The sequence below is a fragment of the Sinocyclocheilus grahami genome, unplaced genomic scaffold (genome assembly GCF_001515645.1).
Source record: "Sinocyclocheilus grahami isolate Dianchi unplaced genomic scaffold, SAMN03320097.WGS_v1.1 scaffold243.1, whole genome shotgun sequence".
NCBI lineage: Eukaryota > Metazoa > Chordata > Actinopteri > Cypriniformes > Cyprinidae > Sinocyclocheilus > Sinocyclocheilus grahami.
The window spans coordinates 148,425-170,516 of NW_015505422.1; the positions used below are offsets into that span (position 1 = coordinate 148,425).

A 22,092-nucleotide genomic window follows, 5' to 3' on the forward strand; every position below is an offset into this window, starting at 1 on the left:
AGCGACAATACAATGGTATTTGTTTTTTTTCTTCAGATTTTGTATTTTTATTTATTTATTAATTAGGTTATTTATTTTATATTTCACGTGGCATTTTATTTATTATTTATTCATTTAGCCATTTAGGAACTCCCTTAAATAACTGTATTCTTTACAGTCTCATAAAGTAATGTATTATTTAATTCACTGTGAAATACTTTACTGTGTCATACAATCTGCGCACATGACCATGTCTCATAAGTTGCTAAATGAGAACATGGGCATTGGATTGGTCTCCTGATCTCTGTGAGAACTACACACTGTTTTTATTAGTCATTTCATGTGGTGTTATGCTCTTGTTTTTATTTTTCGTACCCATAAAAAGTCAATGTATGTGTATGTATGCTTCAGTATATTTTATTTATTTATTTATTGAACTAAAGATACATGTATTTATTTTTTGCCATTATTTGTTATGATATTTTTGGAATATTTGAAGATGTGCCTTCTATTTGATCAAAATAAACATTTCTAATGTGTGTTAAATATCTATTGTCGCTCATATTTTCTCTCTGTATTTGAGATTTAATCGTGTCATCTTTAGCCAGTTGACAATTAATTAGCAAACAGACAAAGGCCCAATGAACTATAGAAAAATAATGCACACCTTGCGACATGTTGGGTCTGCATTATTTTTCGGTCCAGATTCAATTTGTTACATGTTGCTGCTTATCAAGCGCACAACGCAGTAGAATTCCATTGCACAGTTATTAATAATAAATCCAACAAGAAAACACAGGAGATCGTAGCAGGAAAAGCAACACACCATAAACCACAAACAAACAAACAATACCGGACAGCGAAGTGACTAAAACAGATGATCATAATTAACTGAAACAAAACTGGTGTGAAGCAGAACCCTCATAATCTTTACTAATAATCATAAAAAGATTAACTTCCCCTTCCACCTTTTTTTATTTTTATAATACTAAACAACATAGACTGTTATAGTGTTAATTGTGGTAAAAATATTGTTTTAGTTTGGGTTAATAATAGTAATAATAATAATGACTTTTTCAGTGACTACTAAAATAGTAAAAAAAAAAAAATTAATTAACTTTTACAGAAAGTACATTTGTTTCTAGAATGGATTATACAAATATCTGAACAGAAGCCTTGGACAAAGCTGGATGGTTACATAAAATGATCCAATTTTCCCACACATGAACACATCAATCCACAAACGCACGCAACAAATCTACAAATCCACTCAGCAGAAGAATGCGAAAACAGAAGTTTTTCTTTGCTTACAATCCACAATTTCACAAACGTATATATAATACTGAATTGCACAAAGTGAAACTGCATAAAAATAAATTGCATAAAATATTATCAGACTGACATACAAAGGTTTAGTTAAAGAGAGAAAACACAATTTTGAACAAGCTTCTGTTTACCATATTTAATTAGCATATTATGGAAGAAAATACCATTTTCAAATGTACCAAGTACTTTTCAAGTTCAAATACAATTTTAAGGAGTAAAAAATTAAGCTTTAGCGTTAGTTCTGGCAGGTCACGTGAGTCAAGCTTGCATCAGCTGATTCTCTTTTTCTTCAGAAATGCAATCAAATAGAAGGACACCAATCAGTTTAAATTGTACTTGAGTAAACTACAAATTCTCAAAAGAATACAAACAGTAATCAAGTAGTTCACATCCCTGTTTTATCCTGAGATAACATGAATGAAATAACTGGCATTGCATTTTGTCATAAATAATTATAATAATAATATATCTGGAAAGTATTAAATAATTGAAAAATATTAGTATAGAAACTCCCCAGCTAATGTATCCCCCCACTCCCAAAAACAAGTTTACTTATAGAATTCTGTCCAATGAATAGAATGACAATGCATTTTACAATTCTCAGAAAGAGAAAAAAAATAGGATACCCTCTGACAGACACTGTGCTGACGTTATGGGCATTCCTTGACGTACAGGATATGATGTAACACAAGTCCTATTTTTATCCAGTTCTTTGATTTTTTGAGTGGTGTTCTTTTCCACTTGATCATACTTTGTTATTTCCCAGTACTACAAGCTCTATTTGGTTTCTAACAAGTTGAATTATTTGCTGACTCACATCAAATCGAGTTGACTCACTTGGTCCATTATCCCACCATGCCTACTGCAGTCACATCACATATCACTGTTCCTTCTTAAATATATAATAAATCATATTTATATTAAAACTATGTATATATTAAAAAAAACATAAAAATGTCAAAAACACTGAAATCACCAGAACTGCAGTATTGTGGCACCTAATGTGATCTTAAAATGTAAGCAAATCAGATGGAAGTCTTTTCTCCTCTTTAAACCATTGACTTGAAATAAAACTTTCAGGCTTTTTTTTAAAGAAAATATCCATGTCATAATATTAATGAGCCATAATTATTTGACAAACTTTAAAATAACTCGCATCCATTAAGCATTCTTTATTTTAAGGGATTTTTTGTTGTGCCTGGCTCGTCAGTTGGAGTCAACTGGATTTGGGTCCTGACATTCCCATACTTGACATGGCTGTTTTTGTTTTTTGGCCGTTGTGAATATAAAATATATATTATTGTGAATATAAAAATATATATATATATTTTTTTTGAATATATATATTTTAAGTGTCATATTTGATACATCAGGCTTCTATGGCTCATATTGTATGATATAGGAGAATATGGAGCTTATACTGCAGGAAAAGACAATGCAATTGTATTATCCAAACTAAACAAAAATCTGCAGTTTCCTGCAGTAGCTGTTGTATTGCCAAAAAATTGTGACGGCTTGTAATGCAAATCAATGTGATTTTTATAACAGTATAGCAGTCTATTAACATAAAATGCATATAAATATCAGTTGTCACTATATAATTGGTCTCAGCAAAATGATACTTAAATGCTTACTTTTTGATCAAAGCTCTGTAGTTTCTATTGTGGGGGGGGGGGGGCTAATACAATGAAGACAGATAACTGCCTGAAGATAGATGTTTTTGGAATTATACTAAACTGTCTTTTACTTGCTAAAAAAGTATAAACTATCAATCAGGCAATAGAAGGTATTTAGCAGATTGGGTACAACAGGTTTTCAGCAAAGTTTTGATCATGTTGATAATTTACAGGCCTTTGAAATTTTGTGCATCAAATATGATACAGTATACAGTGTGCTGCCTGCATTAGCATACATGAAGCATATGTTCAATTGAACGTCCTGCTAAAAGCCATGCATATATGTACACACGCTGATTTTAAGATTTAAAAACAGATAACACATTTTACCATCTTTTGCCTCAATAAACTTCTAATTTGCTGTTCATTAATAGTTTGTAAGGTAGTTGTTAAGTTTAGGTATTGGGTAGGATTAGGAATGTAGAATATGTGCTTTATAAGTACTAATAAACAGTCAATATGTCAATAATAGACATGCTAATAAGCAAATAGTTAATAGCGAGGATTGGTCCCTATACTAAAGTGTTACCCACATTTTGTAAATCTTATTTTCATCAAATAAAGAACAGTTTGAGAAAAGGTGGCCAACTAATGGTAAAGTACACCCCCATTAGTTTTTCCTATGTACGTAGATAATATCTAATGGTAAAGATATTTCATAGTGTGAAACCAAAGATAACTGACTTCAGAGGAAATCTAATGTGTTACCACTGCTGAACAAACACTTTTGCTCATGCTTGTTGACAGGCGTAAAATACACCTTATGAAGACAAATTTTAACAAAAGAAATGCCATCGAGAAGCATCTTCAAGAGTGTTACCATTTTATTGGCATTTTAGTAAAAATATACAATAATGGGGTTTCATATTTCGTAGGAAATTCAAATCCCTTTGGCATTGTTTATAAAAACACGCAAAAAGTAGTGAACACACAATACTACATGAACTTTGACAACGTATATATACATAAAAAAAACAAACATACCACAATTTTACTTTCTGTTTACTTATGATTGATGGAAATAAATGGCAAATTAATGTGAGCAGTCAGCAGTCAGTGACTGTTTCAGTTCACAGGTATGCCCACGTATGTCAAATCAGAACTAACACTGAGCTGTCCTCAAGACGTCAGATGTGAAAGCAACACCAAAACCCACCAGCAGTTACAGGAATCATATGTAAATAATGAGGAAAAACGTCTGTTCTCTCCTGGGGAGGGAGGTTGAAGCGGTTTCCTCTGTCGCACACCTACCAAAACTACGTCTTCTTCGAGGCGCGTTGGAGTGAATGTCCTCTACAGAGCAGCGATGGCTTTAGCTGCCATTCTCCGGCCCAGTGGAAGGCTCAGGTCTGTGATGGACAGCACAGTTTTGGGTTTTGCCAGTGCCTGAAGCTTCACCAGTTCTGAAATCTGTGAAGACAAATAGAAAGCAATTCATGAAAGATTTTTCACGCTACAATTTTGGGCTGCATGATAATAGTTAAACTGATAATCATGATCACTGTGCACAAAAATGACACCTCCCTGCATTTATTTGCTGAATTAAATGCAATACTCCAATCCAATATCACTTTTTCCCAAAATATTTGATGTGCATTGTACTCTTGACCATGAAGGATATAAAAGGCCGACTTGAATATGTTAAAAAATCATTTGGATAGACCTGTGGAGTTCTGGGAGAATGTTTTATGGAGCGATGAGACCAAACGGGAACCTTTTGGATTCATGTATCAGCGGTATGTCTGGTGCCATTGAGGTGGACCAGTTTCATTATGGGAGTACTTCGCTGCTGCAGGAAATGGAAATCTTGATGGTATAAAGGACATCATGGATTCTCTGAAGTATTAGGTCATTTTGTCAAAGACTGTGATGTCTTTCGTGCAGAGACTGAAGCTGATGATCATGGGAATTTCCAGCAGGGCAACCATACGCGTCCAAATTTCCTGAAGCTTGGTTGAGAGATTGGTCTTGAGTGGCCCGTTTAGTCTCCAGATATAAATCTCATTAAAGAAAAAGATTATCAGTGATCTGAAAGATTTTGCACATGAGGAATGGGCCAAGATTCCTGTAGAGAGGTCTCAGAAGCTTGCAAACACTTAGAGGCAACGTTTATTGGAGGTTATAAAGAATAAAAGATTCTCGACAAAATTTAACTTTAGGGGGTTGAATAATTTTGTACATGAATGTTTAGAACCAATTATCTATATATTTTTTGTCACACTTTACTGTAGGTTCCAACTCTTACTATTAACTATGACTTCTGCCTCAATAAACTCCTAATTTGCTGGTTATTAATAGTTAGTAAAGTAGTTGTTAAGTTTAGGTAAGGTGTAGGTTTAAGTGATCTAAAATATGATCATGCAGAATAAGTACTCTATAAATACTAATAAACAGCCAATATGTTAGTAATATGCATGCTAATATGCAACTAGTTAATAGTGAGAGTTGGTCCTTAAAGTGTTACCATTTTTTTTTTTCATCAACTTTACCAAGGGTCACTGAAATGTGTATTATTAAACTTTCTATATTGATTTAGAAATGCGTTAGTTGCAATGTTTTTGTAAAGTTTAGTTCATGGCAACAGAATGTCAGTCAGGATGGCTTCCTTGACAGGAAGTTAAATAATTTTGGCTGCAACTATACATGTTTGTCAGCATTTTCAGATCATCAGCGCTTTTTTTTTCCTTCCAGTGCAGAGAGAGTACCAAGCATGAAAGCCTGTGGAGGCTTGTTACCAATGCAAGATAACGAAAATGTCAAACATAAAAAACACAGCCAAACAAAAAAGAACAACCAGTAGGCCAATTTAGCAGATGACTATGCTTATTTAAATCAAGAGAAGCAGAAGTTGTGATCTAATTGTGCAGTCCTTCTAGAATACTGCATGTATATAAGTATGTGTTGTGCACGCATACAAGATGATTCTCTCACCATGGTAAAGGGCATAAATTGCAAGATGCTGCCCCGGCTGCCTTGCTCTGAGCACTCCACACACTCCTCGATAAAGCTCTGAACAAACTGTGTGTGAGGACCTGCTGTCTTGGACCCCAAGAGAGAGGAAATCAACAGGAACAGATTTGCTAGAAAGAAAAAGACGACAAGAATCTTCTTTGACTCTGACTTGTAAATAAGCAATATGGTGGCGGTACAAATATGGTACTAGATGGTAACACCATGTTATTAATCTATCTAGCGGCAGAGATGCAGCACAAACCTAGCACTCTGTTGAGAGGGTCTCTCATGTTGACGGTGTGAAGCTGAGAGGCAGACAGTGAACTGCTCATGGAACGGTCACCTAGAAAAGATAACATCAGTTACTCGGAGTTGGTCAGTTCTTATTGACCTAAATGTAATGTAGAAAAAAGAAAAAAAAGGAAATGTGTACTGTCACAGTAGCTATCCAAGCAGATTTCACTAAATCAAATCCTGCTAACTTCCCTTTCTCGGTTGACTGCATTAATAAAATCAACACTTTCGCTTCCGGCTCTTCCTTCTTTTTTTCAGTGAAAGTGACTAAATAGTCCTGGCTTCCAGACACTGCTTATAACAATACTGTTTTTTGTTTTTGTCTAGCTTGTGGCAAGTGGGGCAGGCAGGAAATGACCTGGACTGGACAGCATGACAGTCTCATCCTCATTGGAGCTGAGCAGACGCATCAGTTTAGATGGTTGCGTGTCGTCCAAAGGAAAAAGGCTGGTGTAATCCTACAACCAACAGAAGAAGAGTGTGTTAATTACTAATAACACCCAAGCTTTAGTTTTAAGAATGACATGCTTAATGGGCAAGACATACATGTGTTAAATATGCGACTATGTGTGAGAACACAAAGAATGACAGTTAACAAATGCTGTGAGAGAAACCGTGTGACTGACCTCTATATCCTCGCGTTGTCTCTTGCGCTGTCGTGCTGATGCTTGACCCTTATGGTGAGATGAGTAAGAACTAAGAGCACACCACACTGACAACCTATAACACACATATACACAGAGGTGTAAAGTATTGGAGTAAATGTAATTAGTTACTGTACTTGAGTATCTTTTCCGGTACTTTGTAGTTGTACTAAGTATCAAAGATAGCAACTTTTACTCTTTTTACTTTACTACATTTTTTAATGAGTATCTGTACTTTTTACTCGACTACATTTGAAATGAGTGTTGCAGTTACACATTGCATTTTGCATGGACCTAGCTTTTTCTGCAGCAGTTTATTTCTGCTACAAAAGACGTGATACTGCCTGCTACAGAGCACTGAAAGTACTGCATTTTGCCCTTACTCGCCCAAACTTATCAACAAGGCTACTTTATGTGAATGCGAGTTCCTTAGCAAGTATTTGTGAATCAGAGGTGTTTTATATATATGAGATGAGGACAAGACTGCAGCCAGCAATGAGGCCCAAACCAGCACATCCACTGCAAGAAGGCTTCGGCTTTTTCATTTTACTTAACATTATTTTATTTATCCATTATACTGAAGAGACCTTTTTGAAAGATATTGTTTTTTGTTTGTTTGTTTTGTAATTTTGAGGTGTTCAGTTTTATTTTGGTTTTAGAAAATAAATGTGATTGCTCTCCTCACAAATCAGCTCTTTCTTGTTTTTGTTTCATGCTCTCTGTGCCTCGCCCTGGACTTTTATGTCACTTCCTGTCTCCCGTGGTGTTTGTAGTCAGTTTGTAGTCCGTTTGTTCATTGTTTCCCCTTGATTAGTCTCCCCAGGTGTGTCTTATCTTGTTAAGCTTGTTAGCCCCCTGTGCGTATATATAGCCCTAGTTTTTCTTTAGTTCCTTGTGAGTTGTTGAATGTAATGGTTGTCTGTTTGCCAGTCATTCTATTCTATGTTCCCTTTGGGTTTTGCCTTATTGTTTGTTCTAGTTTTTCCATGAAATACCAGCACATAGATCCTTGCCTCTGCCTGTTTTCCGCAGCTTCTCCACAACGTTACAGTTTATCACTGGCATGTCTCTTTGGCTAGTGCATCTTTGAGCCTATATTTAGTATAAGTAAAATACTTAAGTACTGATAAAATCAGATACTCTAAGACAATTTTGGAATTGGTGACTTGTAACGTGTAGGGGAGTAATTTTCACTGTAAGGTATCTGTACTTTTACTCAAGTATGGTTTTTAGGTACTCTTTACACCTCTGTATATACAAACACATTATCATAATTTTTTTTTATAAAAACCTTGTGAAATTAAAATAGGAGCTTTGTGGCTTTTAGTTCCATGCTAGTGTCCTGTGAAACACTGACTACAGGACATTAAAATTTGGTCTCACTGCATTAAAGAAGGTTGAAAATCTGTCAGATGAAGGGAGATTCATATCAAGCATATTTGATCTCATGTAATATATATTGATTTAACTTACTGTAACTAAATTTAAAGAAAAAAATGGAAAGAGAAACCAAGAAGGAAAAAGCCTGACAACTCAATATATATATATCAAAACGGATGTTCGCTTTGAATCTTAGACTGAAAAAAGGAGGAAGTGGATCAAAGAAAGCAAGTAAAAAGAGGAATGGGCGTAAAGGACTGGGGTTCATTCATACATAAATTCATCATTAATTTATGAAACAATCCTTTCTGAGAAAAACTGCTGACCTGCAAATGCATAACCAAAAATAAATAAATAAACATTTTTATTAAACAGTGAAAGTATGTAAACCGTTTGTGAGGGCTCCATCTGTCTTTCCATATTAACTCAAGTACATGACAATGAGGACTTTCCTGTGGCGTCAATAATGGGGTCAACTATAGAAGGATACAGATGTCATTGTCATAGAGGATATTGTGAAAGATGGGACACTAATGACCTTTGACCAACAACCCTCTACATTGCGAGTAAAATCTTCACTCTGGGCGACTAAATGATGTCTAATATTAGCCAATGGCTAATAAATTCTTAGATTTTATGCGCCAGTGTGTGAGTTAGAGGCTAAATATAAGTTTAGCACAGATATTTTCACTCGCCGAACTCTTGACTGAGCGCTTCAGAGTTTCATTCTCTGTCAACCGACCTGTGCTATTCCTCAATTAATCTGAATGGATGCGCAGCCCACCTGTATTTGATGTACCGTAAACTGTAGTGCAAAGGCGCACAACTCGCTGTTGCTTTGTCTCACACACACGCAAAGAGAGAGACAGAGCGAGATAATCTTACATAATGTAGAATAAACGTGCTACATGTAAACGATATTCTTCGTTGTATTTTCCTGTCAAAATTAACAGTGTTCCTTTGGAATTCTTCAGCTTTTAAGAACTGCCGGGTTCTCCGGTAGTGGGTGGAGCTAATGCGCAAAGGACAATCTCATTGGCTGGCGCTCACCTATTATCGTCCCTGTTTTGATTTCAGCAAATCAATTCGAGCGAACGCAGGCAACGTGATTAATATTCATGAACCCAGCAGCTCATTAATCCTAGTGCGTTTTATATTGTTATTAGTAGAATTCGTAGTAGTATTGCTATCTTATCAGTATTATTATATATATTTTTCCTTTTGTATAGAAACACTAAATGACAAAACAATATCTTAAGCACCACCACCAGTCCTAAGTTCAGTCAACATGACAAATATGCATTTATACATGGTTATTATAATTACTAAAGTTCTATCATCATATAATGCTTAATTATCATAATATCATATTATAATGATTTATCAGTTGGTGGTTGCCATTGACTTCCATAGTAGGGGGGAAAAAAATATATACTATGGAAGTCAATGACAACCACCAACTGTTTGATTACCAGCAATCTTCAAAATATCTTCTTTTATGTTCAATATAAGAAAGCAACTCATACAGGTTTGGAACGACATGAGGGTGAGTAAATGATGACAGAATTTAAATTTTTGGGTGAACTATCCCTTTAAGTGTACTTTCAGATATTTAAAAAGCTGTGCTCTTTTACAAACATAATACACACACACACACACACACATTTATATATATATATATATAAAATAGTATATCAAATATTTAATATTAGTCTGGCGAGTAAACTAAAAAATCTACTGGCCAATGGTGATTCTATTGCCAAGGTGTTCGTATAAAGCACTAATGCGTCACTGTGGTAACTATTTAAGTAGATTTTTACAGTGTAAAGCAAAACCGCAAATTAAGATCTCTACCATTTTTAGCATTAAGGCCTAGGAGGAGTCCTTTATTCAATTATACTGAGTATCCTTTAATACTGTATTTGAATTGACAAGAATTAAAAAATGTTTTGTTTTTGGGTTAGGTTTTGCTTTAAGTGTACCTAAAGTGGGTTTGTTTACCACACTTCTAATGCAAATGCAATAAAAAGCTCATACTTTGCAAGGGCTCTTCCTGGAGGGTCTGCCAGGCTGTGCCAGTGGGCAGGGTCAGTGAGGAGACGTGGCAGAATGTGACCCAGCAGGGTGAGGGTGATCTGTTGCGTGTCCAGGCAGAAGATACTGTACAGCAACTCAACCACACGAGATGCCCACTCCTTACGGGTTTCCTTCAGGAGCTCCTACAACACGCACACACAATCAAGTCTGATAACAGGTACAGTTAAATTCTCATAATCTGTAGTAGCGCAAACCCAGACACATTTACCTTCACCAGGTTGTTAGTAAACCAGAACACTCCTCCCATATGTAGCAGGTACTCAAAGAGATGGAATGCATGGGAGTCCACCCAGCCCTTCTCCAGAACCTCCCTAAATTGAGTCTGCAGAGCCTGGCGGATGGGCTGACGGGCTGGGAGAAGGTTCCGGTAGGGAATGGGCTCCTGACCCTCGACTGCTGGCCGCAGGGAGAGTCCTGTCTGCTGAAATACATCAGCACACATGTGCTCCAAGATAGAGCTCATGATAACCACACTGGACATAGTGAGAGAGAGAGAGAGATACCAGTCTTTCAAAGACATTCAGGGATGTTCTTGGAGGACCAAGATCTGCAGAGTTTAATTCCAACCCCAATCAATCACGACAACTAGCAATTCACAACTCATGATGTGGGAGTGTGGCCTGGTGTGTGTAGACATTCCTTACCGCTCATGGTAGAACTGCAAAGTGTTTTCTCCTGACATAGGGGTCATGAGTTGACGAATCATAGTCTGAGGTTTTTCTCTCTCATCCAAACCCAGCATCCGAACGTGTGCCACCAGCCATGCCACCGCACAGATGGCCATACTGCACACCTTCCCTTTGATGTTATCTGTGATCTTCTACACTCACAGAAAGAGAAAGAGACTTCTTTAAGTACAGATAATAAAAATTAAACTACTGTATTCCTACAATATGTTCCAACTATGTTCTTTTTAAATTGTCATACGACTCCATGACAATAAATGTCTTATTGCTTTTAGAAACGCTGTGTCTGGTTAGGACACAACTGGACACCATGAATTTCATTACCTGAACAGCCTCCACTGATAAAACTCCATTCTCCCAGGCATTCAGAACCTCCAGTATAGCTGCTGGTGTACTGAGACATATTTCATGCCATTTCATCTGACTGGAGAGAGAGCACATGTTTGTCTGACAAATCCTTAAAGGAATAGTTCACCCAAAAATGAAAATGTTGTCATCATGTACTTACCGTCATGTCATTCCAAACCTGGACAACTTTCTTTCTTATGTTGAACACAAAAGAAGATATTTTGAAGTATTTTGGGGAACCCAACTGTTGTTGGTCCCCATTGACTTCCATAGTAGGGAAAGAAATACTATGGAAATCAATGGGGACCATCAACTTTTTGATTACCAGCATACTTCAAAATATCTTCTTTTATGTTTAACATAAGAAAGAAACTCATACAGGTTTGGAAAGACATGATGGTGAGTAAATGATAAAAAAAACATCCTCAATTTATTGAAACTTCAAAAACATCAATTTATAATCTGTAGCTCATTTGACTGCCCACAAAACTCTTCTTCAACAATTAATTCAAATTAATTTAATTTCTTAAAACATTCTTCTTAAGATTGCCCTGTCCCAGGTCTGTATATTCAAATTCTTCATCAAATGCAGTACATACACTGAAAGTATGCAATTTTGAATGCCTTTTTAAAAAATGTTTAGGTCCTAGGTCAAATTTGGTAGGAATGCCTGCCAAAATAGGCTAAAATTTCAGCTTTGTAGACAACTTTATTCAAGGAAACACTTACAGTACATTCTTATACTAACTACCATGTTATAAGGTATTTAGAAAGTTATGTTTAAACAGAGTCATTTCATGACAACATATTTTTTATTTTATTTTATTAAAAAGAATAAATAAGTTTAATATGTTTTACCAACACAAACATTAGCGAAAACTTATTTTGCATATTTCTCCGATAAAAATATTAGTGCTGTCGATTTAACCTTAATTAAAGTTAGTTTGGAGCAATTAAGTACAGAAATAAATAATGCATTAAAATTATTAATGCTTTTAATGCACCCCGCACCAGCCCAGACCTGTATGCCATCTTACATTGATGTACATGATTGCATGCAGTTGCTGATGTACGGAGGGATGTATGGAAATATTTTTGAGTGATGACACACAAAATTATTCATAAACAATTTAAACCAATTCACAGAAATGAACTTAACTAACCAAGTCTAACATCACTAGAGTGGGTGCTATATTGTATAAATCAATGTTTCATGAACATGCTAATGTGACAGGTGTGTTTGGTATATGTAGCTGATATGAAGCAGCACTTACACAAGCTTCATCTCAGAGGAAGAATTAAGCAGGGCCACCAGACTCTCCACCTTCCCAGACTCAGGTCTGAAGCAAGGGTGGTCTGGATTCAGGGTCTTCCCTTCCTCTGGCATGCATGTCTGCAACCACGTCTCAAAGAAGGGTGTCTCGCTCGATGGGCTGGGGTCCGAAAGAATCACCTGGACAGGTTGGGTGACTGATGTGATCAATGACTTGGATATAGATGTGATTATAAATTAAGAATGTTACTCAACTTTATCAGATTGTAACATCCATCTGCACTTCATCTCAAACGCTTGCTCTTTATAATAAACATGTTTGTGTGGAAACTGACCTCTGACCCATAGGTCTGCACGACATGACACAGCATGAGGAAGGAAATGTCGAACAGCAGAGCTCGCACTGACGCAGATTTTGCTAGAAAGTATATTTCACAGATGTTATGCTACAAACGAAATTGCTCTCAGATTCGGTGGGTAACAATCTTCACACACTCTCACACACTAAAGCTAAAAATGACTAAGACAAGTTCACACTGCAGATGTGAATGCTTAAGCAATTGTACATACTTAAAGGGGTCATATGATGCGATTTCAATTTTTCCTTTCTCTTTGGAGTGTTACAAGCTCTTGGTGCATAAAGAAGATCTGTAAAGTTACAAAGACTAAAGTCTCAAATCCAAAGAGATATTCTTTATAAAAGTTAAGAGTCAGCCACGCCTACCTAAAACGGCTCGTTCGAACACGCCCCCACATGTCCACGTCATGATGTGGGAAGATTTGCATAACGCCACCCAAATGTTCACGCAAAGAAAGAAGGCGTAACTTTTATTCTCGCTGTAGTATTGTTGTTGCCGCCGCCATGTCGTGAAGGCACTGTGTGTTTCATTCTGAAAGTGAAACTACTTTGTTTGGCCTTCCAAAAGAGGATGATATCTGCTTCGTCATGCCTGGAGCTGATCCGTGCTGGTTGCTGAGGAAATATAACAACTTTGCGCTGCGGATCACCGGATCGGCTTTCACCGTGGTCGTCATATGTGGTTGCCGCAAGCCCTCCGGACGCTCCATCGTCGAATCCGCCGGCCGCGCCGTTATCAAGCCCTCTGCTCACTCAGCCCGCTGGCCGTTCCTCACTCTAGCCCCTGGCCTCTGCTCACTCTAGGCCACCGTGTGTGACGCTGTGTTTCGTTGTGAAAGCAAAACTACTTTGTTTGGCCTTCCAAAAATGGACACGACTAGAAACCAGTGGATAAGTTGTATTTACAACACTGTTCCAGAACATACAGTATGTGGAAAATAATGTGTTTTTTGAACCTTAAACCGCATAAACACATTTCATTACACCAAATAATATTATTTTTAGCAACATCATATGACCCCTTTAAAATGTGTTCTTCAGTTATGGTGGTAACAAACCTCAATACTTGAGAACAAAACAGAGTGCACTTGATATTTCCGTTATCATTAAAAAATATAAAATACATAAAGATGACAATTAGAAGTGTCCTGTAATTTCATCTTGCCTAACATATTAGCCTAACACCCATCTAAAAAAGTTATTTATTAACAGGCTGCATGTAATCATAGCAAAATAAAGCACATGACTTACATCCTTCTCCACTGATGTGTTTTGGAAACTCATTCAGCCTGGAAGAGAACAGCAGATATAGGTATACATCTCCTAGACACTCGGTTCATGTATTTATTTGGGTTAAATATATAAGCTGATCCTGATACAATGTATCCAGTCTTATTCATATTGTCTTACTTGATGAATTTGCGAGCAAAAGACTTGAGTTTTCCGGTCGCTGCGGCAGCAGCCAGTAGCAAATCAAGACTCTTTCCTGAGAGCATGTGACCCAAAACTCCCAGCAGTCCCTCAGGAGACTTAGAATGATCCGCATCCACTGTCTAGACAACCAGAAAGGAAGAAAACATGTGATTAAATGGTAACAATTTACAATAAGGTTCTGTTTGATAACATTACTTAACATTAACTAACAACTAAAATACTTGCTTAACTATATCAAACATGACACAACAACTCATACAGGGCATTTTTGCCACAATATCTTAAATTTTAGGGGCATACAACTGCATTCCATAGGCTACATCACACAATGAGTTGTTGTCCTGCATCATGTTCGATACCAATTAACTGTATGAAAAGTAAGATGACCTACATAAATCTAGGGTAGGGCAGGTGCATTAAATGCGTTAATCATTTTAACATGTTATTTTTTTCATAACTAATAAATTAAATTAACATATTAAATCGACAGCTCCTAAAAATAATATAAAACCAGATGAGAACCTTGAGGATGTTGGTGACAGTTGGTTCAGCTCTCAGGATGAGGCCTGGGTTGGGCTGAATATTGGCGTTCTCGGCTGTCTTCAGTCTGGGTGCATGCTCTCTGTCCTCACTCCTGAAGAAAAAAAAAAATGGAACAGAGAGACATGTTTATAAAACATGCTTACAATAAAAATAAGAATAAAACATTCTGACCATACCGTTTTGCAGTAAGATTGGCGGTGTTTGCCTCAGACAGCAGGCCCAGTTTATTACACTCCTGCAGTAACAGACTCAAGCAGTCACAGCTACACATACACACACAAACACAAACAAACAACAACAGCGCTATAACATGTCGTACCAGCTGAGCTAACACTATAGTACTGATAAATAGTTTGAGTGCACTGTCAGTCATTTTGAATAAAATAAGTTTTTGTCCATACTAGGGGTGACCCCGAATAGTCGAAGATTCGATAAGAGGAGCCTGATTCGACTACCAATAATTATCTCGCAGTCGAATATTCACGGGGTGTTATGATCATGCCATTTTGGCTATATGGGGGTGCTCAGTGTCTGATTTAACATAGAACTTTTGGTTTTCTCCCAATAAGTTAATATACAGCCTATTAAAATAATGCTGTAAATAAGAATCTGAAAAGAAAGAAGCTTCAAATAAATATTTTAACGTGCGTGAATAAATCCAACCACCCCTATAGATTTAAGTTTCACTTTCCATAATCTGTGGCCCACTTAAAACTATTTTAAAACTTTAACTAAAACTCAAATTGACACAGACAGAGTGAAAGACTGGATTTTTCGATCAGGTAGGGTACAAGTGATTTCAAAATATTTCAGCCGGTTTATATATATCGTGTATATATTTTTTATCTCGTATAAGATGCATTTGTTTGCGCTGCAGTAAAGCGCTTCATTGTAGTACTACGGTGATTATCTCTTCAGCACGCAGCGCGAACAGGACAAACAACAATGCAGAATATTAATAACTATGACTGGGACGGTCATATACATAACAATTTTAATGAGAACACTGTTATAATAAAACGCTGTGAATTTTTTGAGTTTAGTTGCTGTGTTTTTGCACGTTGTTGCGTGAAGAACGCGTCCACAAAAGGACTTCATTCAGAGCCACGTAGACACGCTCATGTGCATTCGGGGCATTTTGTGCAGGTAGCCTATAAGTCGTAATATTAACGTTATGTTGTATAAATAATGAAGCATGTTCTATATGAGATAAATGATGAGTTAAATCCCATTGATTAAAAACCTGCTATCAAATGCTTCATCCTACTGGTCATCTTCAGCGTGCACAGCTCAAAACAGAAATGCAGAACATTAATAACTACTGTCATATACGGGTGCATCTCAATAAATTAGAATGTCGTGGATAAGTTCATTTATTTCAGTAATTCAACTCAAATTGTGAAACTTGTGTATTACCGTATTGTCCCGAATATAAGACAATGTTTTTTTCTTGGAAATACATCTGAAAAAAAGCAGTCGTCTTATATTCAGGGTCTAGACCAGGGTTCCTCAAATCTTACCCTGGAGGTCCAATGCGCTGCAGAGTTTAGCTCCAACCCTGATCAAACTCAGCTGCCTGTGATTTTCTAATGATCCTGAAGACATTGATTAGCATGCTCAGGTGTGTTTGATTAGGGTTAGAGCTAAACTCTGCAGGAAAGTGGATCTTTCCAAAAGGTACATCTGGAAAAAGGGGGGGGGTCGTCTTATATTCGGGCCAATACGGTAAATAATTTCAATGCACACAGACGGAAGTAGTTTAAGTTTTTGGTTCTTTTAATTGTGATGATTTTGGCTAACATTTAACAAAAACCCACCAATTCACTCTCTCAACAAATTAGAATACTTCATAAAACCAATAAAAAAATTTTTTATTGGTTTTATGAAGTATTCTAATTTGTTGAGAGAGTGAATTGGTGGGTTTTTGTTAAATGTTAGCCAAAATCATCACAATTAAAAGAACCAAAAACTTAAACTACTTCCGTCTGTGTGCATTGAAATTATTTACCGTATTGGCCCGAATATAAGACGACCCCCCCCCTTTTTCCAGATGTACCTTTTGGAAAGGCTTTTTAAAAACCAAATTTTGTTTTTTCTCAGTAAAACACATTTTGTCTTCAATTATTTTCATATTCCATATTTTTCCTATTTAAATTTTAGTTTTGAAAGTATGGTAAAAACTGGTAAAATGTACCAACAATCAAATTTAAAAAATATACACTTTTTGATATACCATTAAAAAAAAAAAAAACAGGTACAATGACAACAAATGCAGACAGATGCTGCCAAAAAAATAAAAATAACCTGTAGCCTACAAAATCGGTCAGTCATACAATAGTCTTATTCAAGAAAGAAGACTCTTAAGAAAGACATTTATCACAAAAATGTTATGTTTTATCTTTTTAAGTAAAAAGTAATTATGTTTTTTTTAATGACTTATTTTATCGGTGGATCGTATTGGTTTTTTTTCTTTTTAAAACAAGTTTAAAAGTCTCTGTTAGCATCTTTGTATGTTGTCATAATGGTTCATCATATTCCTTCCAGACCAGCTTCATTTTAACTACTGTATACTAACATTTAAAATAATAATTTGATACAATTCACTATGTACTTATATTTCTGTAATTACTTCTAAAATTACAAAACAAATTTTTTATAGGTACACAGTAGTTATTTTAACTAACTTATACTTACGTTGAAAAATTAATATAAATATAATTAAGTAACATACAATGCCTAATATAAACATGACTTAATATAAAGTGGGACTATGCTTCCTAGTGAGACACAAGCATCGTGAAACTAGCCGAATGACTTAATGGCCAAATTGCATTGAAATCATTGTGATTTTCAAATGGCTGCTTAATTTTATAATTGGCAGCAACATCTTTGCAAACACATTGCGAGTAATCAATTTTTTGTCCAGCTCTAACATTACTGCACTTCAAACAGTGAGTCTTGAGTTCTGGATTCTCACCTCTTGACCAATGAAACACACTCTTCAAGATTTTCCTTCAGCGTCTGATTGGTCACAGCATTGAGATTTTCTGACAACTTCAGCAAAGCTTGCTCTACATTGGTCCAGGATGCTTATGAGACAAAAAAAAGACATGGAAGTTTAAATGACATATAATGACCGTTATATTTATTAGATTATTACAATGATATAACTTTTTTTTTTTATATATATTTTTTAATATTACATTGTTATTCAATAAACAATACATTTATGTGGGTAAATTATATTTATGCATGCATGTATGCATGTCTACAAAAACATCTGATTGGTGATGCAAACAAATTGGTAATTTGATTCCCCGAAAGAGAGCATTTAAAAGAAATGATTTGTGAAAATCCGTCAGACTCCTCAATTGTAATTTTGAGTCACACTGATTAATAAGCTGATTCAGGACATTAAAAGGTTATTTTAGCAATGGAATACTAGATGACTACTTACTGAATCCTGTGATGTGGACACAATTTTTTTTAAAATAGTAAGTGAAAAACCGCAGACATTATGCAATAAACAGCAGTACGCTGTAGTGTCACATGGCCTCATTATGTTGCAACTGACAGAGTGGGCAAGGGTGCCTCAAATTGAATGTGAAAATAAACCACAGTACAAAAATATAACAAAGCAAATATTGTGAAATATGAGATTAAACTGTATAAATTACTTATTTTTCTGCAGTGACACTGTCCAACAGTGACAGCAGTGGTTAAAGTTTTACATTAAAGGAAATGAAAGGTATATCTCTGTCTATCCATACACTTGTGTTTACGAGTATTTATGACTGAGATGACCTGAAAAGAATGTGAATATTAAAAACAACGGCAAAATAAATATTTTATCCAACTAATTGCATGTCATGTGAGCATTTACCAACATCAGAGAACTGTAAACATGCAAATGTGTTGTTCAATTATTTACATATTAACTTAAAATCTCTCTTTGTTACAGACTATACTGTTTGATTTATGCTTTAAAAAGTATCAAAAGATACGCTTACAAATGACCGAGCACTAAACAGGGTGAATTAACACTATTGATTAATTTATAAAAGCAACAGAATCTTTGTAAATACGTCGAAGTTAATTATTATAGAAAATCCTTAGTAAATACACACACCTTGTTCCTCCAGGCGTGCGATGTGCACCAGGGCTCTGTTCTTGGTGCTGTGTAACAGATTGGTCAAGCGCTCCAGGCAGGCTCTCAGACTGTTTTCTAACGCAGGCGGACCCCCGGACTCCCGCAGTCTCTCACAGTACCACGCACAGCCCTGCAGGAGCCAAACTACGGTATACAGCATGGCACGGCACAGCCCAATACACTCCTCTGCCTTTCCATGGCAGCTGCGGGAGAGAAACAGAAGAGAGAATACATATTACCTGTGTTCTAGAAAAACTGCATCTCACTGACTCTAGGATGGATGGATGGATGTGACTGATTGACGGATGAGCACCTGAGTCGGTTGGAGAACATATCCATGATCTCGAGCAATGATTTGATACACAGTTCCCGTGAAAAATCATCAAACTGTAGGTGAACAAATGAAAATAGTGTGGTTATTTCAATTTAGTCAAGTAGAACTTTGTTTAAAATGGAAAATAAAGAGATAAAAACCACTAACCTTGCTGATTGCAGTCAGCACACTAGAATATGACACCATCTACAGGCGGGAGAAAGAATATCATGTCATCAATATAATGCCAACAAGTTGTGCTAGACCTATAGCGTACATACACTGGCACCTAGTGGTGTTGTGATGCACAAGATTACAATTTCTGGTGTTGTAGAAATGTACTATTAGCAAGACATTTGTGAGCATTTATTAGGTGAGCAAATGTGGCAAATAACAAGCTATGAAAAGTCAAGTAGTATTGGTGATAATGAATATGCCAAATTAAAAAATATAAAATAAAATTATGCTATTGATATGACTTGTTTTCACCTGTGAACTGATGGCATACTTCAGGTAGGACAGGATTAGAGGGTTAGGTGATGGACCAATCATAGCCTGCTCCAGGAGAGCTTCTGTATCAGGAGAAACAGTAATCACACCTTAACAACTACATGACAGGTTACATGTATCACAGAGTGTTATCTAACACAGCGACTTTGGAGGGCTGCAGTTCTGTTCTGACAGGGTTTTGGGCAGCAAAGAAAAAAGCAAATAATAAAAATAATAAATGTGCATATACATTTATGAAATTTCCCTTTTTTTATTGAACTAATTTATGATGTAATAATTTTGGATACTTTTGAGCACCTGGCAGTTAATGGGTATATGAAAAGGTTGGAATAGTTACGATTTTTTTTATGTTTTTGAAAGAAGTCTTTTATGATCACCAATGCTGCATTTATTTAATTAAACATACAGTAAAAACAGTATTTTTGTGAAATATTACAATTTAAAATAACTCTTCTATTTGAATATATTATTCATGCGAGTATGTTTTTGCTGCTTAATATTTTTGTGGAAATATATATATATATATACACACACACACACACATTAATCACACACTTAATTGCATCCAAAATAAACGTTTTTGTTTACATAACATGTGTGTACTGTGTATATTTATTATGTATATATAAACACACACACGTATATATTTAAGAAAAATATGTTATGTTTACATATTTAATTTATGTATATATGATATAATTTATATGAATATAAATATATACATGTAAATATTTTCAAAATACATGCTGTATGTGTCTTTATATATATATATATAATAAATATACACAGTACACACGCATATATTATGTAAACAAAAACTTTTATTTTGGATGCGATTAATCGTTTGATAGCACTAATATATATACATATACAGCCGTAGTCAGAATTATTGGCACCCTTTGTAAATATGGTCAAAGAAGGCTGTGAAAATAAAGCTGTATTGTTAATCATTTTGATCTTTTATTTTAAAAATTCACATAAATCTAACCTTTCATTGGAGAATAAGAATTTAAAATGGGGAAAATATCAATATGACATAAACGTTTTTTCTCAAATACACGTTGGACACAATTATTGCTACCCCTAGAAATTTTTATGAGTAAAATATCTGTGAAGTATATTTCCATTCATATTTACAGTTTTGAGCATACCAGGGTGATTGTGAACATGAAATTATCCAGCCATGGCTTCCTGTTTCAAAGGAATATAAATAGGTGGGAAAACAAAGGCCAAATTCCCATAATCATCCATCACAATGAGAAAAACCAAAGAATATATTTCTGATGTGCAGCAAAAGATATTTGAGCTTCACAAATTAGAAAGTGACTTTAAGGAAAGAGCTAGAGCAGTGAAAATTCCCATTTCCACCATCAGGGCAATAATTAAGAATTTCCAATCAACAGAAAATGTTACAAATCTGCCTGGAAGAGGACGTGTGTCTATATCGTCCTAATGCACGGTGAGGAGGAGAATTTTATGGGCTAAAGACTCTCCAAGGACCACAACTGGAGAATTGCAGAAAATAGTTGAGTCTCAGGATCAGAAAACCTTAAAATGCTATGGTCAGATGTAACAAAAAAATTATTTTTTTAGCAACAAACACTCAAGATGGGTTTGGTGCACACAGGGATAAAAAGTACCCCATGTGTACAATGAAATATACTGCTGTATTTTTAATGTTGTGGGCCTATATTTCTGCTGGAGGTCCTGGACATCTTGACTCTGTTAGAAATCTTATAATGGGCCGTGGTTGGATCTTCCAACCGGACAATAATCCAAAAACAAACCTTAAAAACAACACAAAAATGGGTCACTGGTCACAAAACCAAGCTTCTGCTATGGTCATTCCAGTCCTCTGACCTGAACCCTATAGAAAATGAGTGTGGTGAACTGAAGAGGAGAAGCACTATCATAGAGCTGGGAATCTGAAGGGTCTGGAGAGATTCTGATGAAGGAATGGTCTCTGATCTCTTGTCAGGTGCTCTCTAACCTCATCAGGCATTATAGGAGAAAAACTCAGAGCTGTTATTACGCCAAATGGAGGTTTCAAAAAGCATTGAATAAAAGCGTGCCGTTAATTGTGTCCAACGTGTATTAGAGAAAAACATTTATGTCATAATGATATTTCC

The 22,092-nt window shown here is 35.8% G+C and overlaps 1 protein-coding gene across 1 annotated transcript in view; it reads right to left on the reverse strand.

Annotated features, from left to right (window-relative positions):
* Window positions 1-3,841: 3,841 nt before the first annotated feature.
* The window catches only part of med24 (mediator complex subunit 24), a 22,523-nt gene continuing 4,272 nt past the window's right edge, over window positions 3,842-22,092 (reverse strand). The window contains exons 3-22 of the mRNA XM_016289283.1: window positions 19,943-20,025; window positions 19,622-19,660; window positions 19,454-19,527; window positions 19,120-19,343; window positions 17,968-18,079; window positions 15,167-15,253; window positions 14,970-15,081; window positions 14,424-14,566; window positions 14,265-14,302; window positions 12,991-13,073; window positions 12,657-12,835; window positions 11,359-11,458; window positions 10,993-11,168; window positions 10,557-10,821; window positions 10,289-10,470; window positions 6,854-6,947; window positions 6,586-6,685; window positions 6,196-6,276; window positions 5,913-6,061; window positions 3,842-4,391 (exon numbers count right to left, since the gene is read on the reverse strand). Coding sequence (XP_016144769.1) covers window positions 4,275-4,391; window positions 5,913-6,061; window positions 6,196-6,276; window positions 6,586-6,685; window positions 6,854-6,947; window positions 10,289-10,470; window positions 10,557-10,821; window positions 10,993-11,168; window positions 11,359-11,458; window positions 12,657-12,835; window positions 12,991-13,073; window positions 14,265-14,302; window positions 14,424-14,566; window positions 14,970-15,081; window positions 15,167-15,253; window positions 17,968-18,079; window positions 19,120-19,343; window positions 19,454-19,527; window positions 19,622-19,660; window positions 19,943-20,025 — 2,438 coding nt within the window. The 3' untranslated portion in view covers window positions 3,842-4,274. The remainder of the gene's footprint in view (window positions 4,392-5,912; window positions 6,062-6,195; window positions 6,277-6,585; window positions 6,686-6,853; window positions 6,948-10,288; window positions 10,471-10,556; window positions 10,822-10,992; window positions 11,169-11,358; window positions 11,459-12,656; window positions 12,836-12,990; window positions 13,074-14,264; window positions 14,303-14,423; window positions 14,567-14,969; window positions 15,082-15,166; window positions 15,254-17,967; window positions 18,080-19,119; window positions 19,344-19,453; window positions 19,528-19,621; window positions 19,661-19,942; window positions 20,026-22,092) is intronic.